The sequence below is a fragment of the Pecten maximus genome, chromosome 18 (assembly GCF_902652985.1).
Source record: "Pecten maximus chromosome 18, xPecMax1.1, whole genome shotgun sequence".
NCBI classification, from domain to species: Eukaryota; Metazoa; Mollusca; class Bivalvia; order Pectinida; family Pectinidae; genus Pecten; species Pecten maximus.
The window spans coordinates 4680648-4686339 of record NC_047032.1 but is presented as its reverse complement, the minus strand read 5'-3'; the positions used below and the strand labels follow the sequence as shown (position 1 = coordinate 4686339).

At 34.0% G+C, this 5692-nt stretch overlaps 1 protein-coding gene across 1 annotated transcript; it reads right to left on the bottom strand.

Annotated features, from left to right (window-relative positions):
• Positions 1–629: 629 nt before the first annotated feature.
• Positions 630–5237, bottom strand: LOC117316126. The gene is made up of 3 exons (XM_033870626.1): positions 4941–5237; positions 3372–3524; positions 630–2464 (listed from the first exon to the last, which is right to left on the bottom strand). Exons 1-3 carry the CDS (start codon positions 5188–5190, stop codon positions 2253–2255), a joined length of 615 nt encoding a protein of 204 aa, XP_033726517.1. The 5' UTR covers positions 5191–5237; the 3' UTR covers positions 630–2252.
• Positions 5238–5692: the final 455 nt, after the last annotated feature.

Here is a 5692-nt window from a genome sequence, read left to right as displayed (position 1 = left end):
TCAGCTCTGATTCACACTTAATACTTTACTCCTCTATAACTCAGCTCTATAATCAGCAGGGATTTCAATATTACACCCTTGTTTTGACTACATGGAATTAGTTTTGACCCCTGTGTAGGTACATGTCTATTTGACATACCTTTTTGTACCTTCAGATTTGACTTCTAAAATAGGTACTCTAAACCTGGAAATATATGCTAATTATGCCTTTTGATCACAACAAATTCCCCTAAGGATATTTTTTTTATATCAATTTGCATATTTATCGCTTGTTTACCGGTAATAAATATGACATCAGCCAGTCATATTTTTAATTCCTACATGTAATACATTGTAAATGTTAGATAACATAATCAGAATGTCACAAAGTGATGTCATAATGCGAGATAGAATACATATAATGATTTGGCATACATTTCTATGAAACTAGAAATGCACTTGTGAAAAATATCAAAATAGCCACACTGGTGACATATACATGTATTTGGTATTACTGGTGACACTGTTAGATATCCTCTATATATTTGCTAGTACCTTTTGTTATTACGGATCAATTTCGACTGCTCTGAAAGTTTTATGTGAAGGAATCCAATATTTACAGAATTAACAAACAAAACAACACATTTATATTATATTGTATAAAATTTATTACAAAAGTCTGTGGAAACTTCTAGAATGATATGATTATTTATAAAAATGACATTACGAAGATCTTTCATGTGAATGTTAGAATTACAAAATGAATATGAAAAGAAGACTTATTTTAAATGAACATCAATATTAAGCATGTTCAACTTGGAAGAGAAGTGGAATATCTTTATTATTGGATCCTAAAAATTTAGAAATCTGGAATAACATTAATTAATCAAACAGTAATGATTGATTTATATTCTTATCCTCAATGTCATTAGTGTATACAACGTACAATTTACAATGTACAGGGGTCCAAATTAACTTTTTAAATCACTAGAGCAATTAATTGCGAGTGCCCAAAATTCCCACTAGCAAAATCAAATTTTTAACTAGAAAACTTTATAGCAGTGTTTTCATTACCAGTAATTTTAACACAAAGTAGAAAAATACAGGAATCACACCACTTATCAGAAAGATCTCATTCGTCATAAAATCATAATTATTAAATGTTGGTATCCATTTCCCACTCATATTTTCACTATCTACGCTCATGATCGCATGTGCAAAAATTTGCAAGTAGACAAAATTTTAACTAACATTTCCTGCAATTTAACTGGCATTTCCCTAGTTATAAAGTTAATTTCGGACCCTGATGTATTTACAAGTTTACATTTTCCAAAATATACAAAATAATCCAATTATAAACAATAATATTAATATGTACACGTCAACTATAATTAAACTATTTAATTGCATACATTGACATTTAGTTAAAATCCATGACAACCGTATTTGACTTAATAAACCCAGCGTTGTTTTAAAATCACAAGGGGAACACTTGATAAAACCATTTTCTGGGAAATATTTCTATGTGGAATCTGAGTGAAAAATAAAGAAAAACATTTTACTTTTGAAAATAGTCAATATCAAAACATCCTTTCATCCGAATTGATAGTGTGTTTCTTTGTACACATGCGCTTATTATTTCGGATACGGTAATTATGATATGTATTGAATTGGATCTCTTTGTCTCCTTTATAAATGGTACTTTTAAATAAAATCAGACAGGTTTGAATTGTAAAATATCAAAATTTAGACCTCTAAATTCATTTATGACCTCAACTTTTGAAATACAAATCATGTTTATTACATTATTAGCAAGGTCATTTTCAAATTGTTACACTAATTTCATCTCCCAACTTACTTTTTTAAAAAAATAGTCAAAAAGAATTGACAATATTTATAAAATTCATGTATGTAAAGCTTTTAGCACTTGTGACACTGATTTTTTTATTCTTGGGAGTCATTTTCGTGTACCATTTTTATGATAAATGTATTCTTGGTATCTTACTTATATACAAATCTAAGTTACATAAGAAGTTCATTAAATAAAACATGCAAGACATTTTCAATGTTAACATTTCTAGGTCCATAATTTTACCGAAAGCTTTATATTCCAATTTTTTCAAAATATGGATATTTGTATTAGCTATTGAAGTTCAATAAGTCAACAAAGAACTGTTTTTCCAATGACTGCCATCAGCAAGAATCCGACTATTTACATTCATATCAGGTGATATTTCACCAAAGTTTGATACAAAAGCTCAAGGAGAAATAAACTAGTAGCGTCTCCTTGGGAAATCTTCTTTAAGCTTTTTCCGGAGGTCCATACCAGCTTTGAGTAGTGTGACGGCTGCAGCTAGTGTAAAGATTGTGGCTACTGCAAAGAGTCCGTAAGACCAGGATAGGAAATTTTGATCAGGTCTTGGCATCCACTGTCGATCTTCTTTCTGAACTCCATACAAGACGAGCACAATGAACTGTATCAATACTGAAATGTATAGAAGTGACAAGTGTTTAATATTACCTTACCTACTAATTAATTCCATGCAGGACATCCAGTAGACCCTTGCATGTTTTTGACTCCCCAAAATTAGATTTTTGAGAAAATTTGAATACATCTGTATATAATGTATATGTATTGACCTACATGTTCGCAGAGATCGACACCAACAGTAGTCCAGAAGCCCTGGGCTGCCCGAAATCTGGTCGGGCTGCCAGAATGTCCAGACCAGCAGCCCGTAGGCTGCCAACAATTTCAGCCAAATGTATAATGACCATCTAAAATTGTCTTTGTTTACTTCAATAATTTCATTTTCAAAACTGTTTATATAAAACCTGTTGGTGGAAGATCTAATATTTTTATGCTGAGAATGAACTAGACAGCAGGAAACTGCATTTTAGGGACGTTCCCCCAAATCCCCTAGGAGGGGTTTCACCGTTGGCAGCCTGGGCTACCTCATTTCAAAACCTGGCAGCCCAGTGGTCTGTCAAGGCAATTAAGTTAGTGTCAACCCCTGTGATGCACACTGATTTCTACATGACCACTAACTCACAGGGGCTTGACACTTTCCTATGACTCAGAATGAAAAATTATCACTAGAGTCTGACCCCTAAATCACTTATGTATTATTAAGTGATCTAGGAGTCAGATCCTTGGGTTTATTTTTCATTTTGAGTCAATGGAAGAACATGTCCAGCCCTGCATGCTCTCGCCACCACACTATGTCAACATCCCAAAAAGAGATGTTTCGATGTCCCAGTGATAAACAGCTGGATACTTACCCGGACATGATCATATATATAGTGATAAATCGTCTATTAGATATGAATACCTGGATCATAATGTAGTTAATATGATGAAATCTAAGTGCATTATCTGATAATATTATACTAACCTATGACAAACTTGGTAAGACTACAGCCCAATAAGATGATTTCCTCAAGGTACTCGGGGAAAACATGACAAACCGCCAGGATGCCTGTAAAGGTTGTGATGACAAGGAACAGCAGCGACACGCTTACCATCACTTGTACAGCGATGAACCAATCTGTGGACAGGAACATAATATTAATATCAATTGGGATCAAAGTTCAATTTGTGTATGAACCAATCCATGGACAGAAAATTAATATTCATCAGGGTTCATAGAATGATGTTTGTGTCAATTTCACACTAATTAAAATTAAATATTGTACTTGATGTTTCTTGTATGTGTTTTGAATTTGTGGCATGCTAAAAAGTTGCAGTTAAATAACAATGTGTTTCGCCCAAATAAGCACACCTGTCCAAATATGCGCACCCCCAGGGTTTTTTTAAGGGTGAAAGAGGACGGTCCGAGGCTCTCAATTTAAGGCCATAAAAAGGTTGATAATACTTCCCTGGTGTGTCAGTTGTCTGGTAACTCAATCTAGATCTTTGTATAAAGATCCAGCCATACTACAGGTTGGGAATGATTTCAAACCAAAATCACTGCTTATAGGGAGGTGTAAAAACCAAGAATTTAAGAGATTCACCAAAAAATGAAACTCATGCTTATAGATAGAATCTTCGATGGTAATTCAAAGCAGCCTAACAGTCTTGATTTTCTGAAGGGTTCAAACTTTCTGAGGATTACAAACTTTCTGAGGGGTACAATCTGAAGGGTTCAAACTTTCTGAGGGGTACAAACTTTTTGAGGAGTAAAGACTTCCTGAGGGGTTCAAACTTTTTGAGGGGTAAAGACTTCCTGAGGGGTTCAAACTTTCTGAGGGGTTCAAACTTTTTGAGGGGTAAAGACTTCCTGAGGGGTTCAAACTTTCTGAGGGGTTCAAACTTTTTGAGGAGTAAAGACTTCCTGAGGGGTTCTATATGAAGACTTCCTAAGAGGTTATAACTTATAACTTATATTAATTAGAACTTTTTGTATGTCCTCGCCTACCCCCTGTGCCCGGCCGGGGCTGGGTATTTTTCATTACTCCTTCCTTTATTACAACTGTACCAGTTCGTAAACAATAACCACATATAACACGAGAGAGAAGATTCAACAGCTGACAAATGATCAAAAGTCAACAAATATATATATGAACACTATATTAATAGTTATATCAGAGACCTATATACTAAATTAATATAGGTCTCTGGTTATATATACTGTCTTATATAAAAAAAATAGTTGAGAAGTTTTTGAATGCCACATTAATTGATGACTGCAATAAAACTCCTGTTTTGATATTTAAACATCTTTGTTAATATACAAGGAAATTGGGAACAGGTTATCCAATTATCAAACTAAGCCCTTTCCCATGGGTTAACAGCATTCATTTTTTCAGGATACTTTGATAATACAATTTTTGACCCGTTTACACAGGAAGTAGCTCATCTTCAAAACCACACCTTTTTTATACGATTTCACACCTGTAATTACCTGCGCGTATTTGAATTTTAAAAACAATCGACAAGAACATTATTCTTTGGATGTACTTACGAGGGGAAAGCCATTCCCAAATAGGTCTGTATTGGTCGGAGAAAATATACCAACAGCCCTTGTACCTGTTACCGTTGTAGTCCTTCCAAAACGTATAATCATTGAAACAAAATTCCCATAATCCCGCCTTAATAAATCGACTGTCGGCTTTCTGGAAAGACTCTACCCAGTATGGACTCGCGAATGCTCCAACAAGGAAAGCAACAGCTATCATGGATAGGACAAGCGCTATAACAGACTTGTCCGCCATTTTCAATGGCGTCTCCGTTCGAAAACTTGGGTCATCCACCTGGAATGTTTACAACACTGGGCGGGTCCATGATGGACTTCAAAGGGGTGATTATTTTGCACAGGTATGATATAATTGGTGTGTTACCTTTATTCTCATCTGGACATTCAGGTGATAATAGATCGAAGTAAATATAGCATATCGCGGTACAATCTATTCAATTTTACAATAAAGATTCAATATAGGTAACATAGTCAAATAGACATATCTAATTAATTATTCCTAATCAATTACAATATTTCAAGACATCACCGATATTTTATGCAGCCGATCATGGTGAATAAAAAACAAAAATGTGTTTTTATTGTATGAATTAGTTTTATCTTTTAAGGATGTTCTTCAGAGGGTTCAGTCTCGTTTAATTCTCGTTTCGATAATGCATAAAAAGTTTTTTGCAATGTATAACAATTAAAAAGATGGCCATCTTATAAAATTTCAGACTTCTGATCCAAGTAGATTTCTT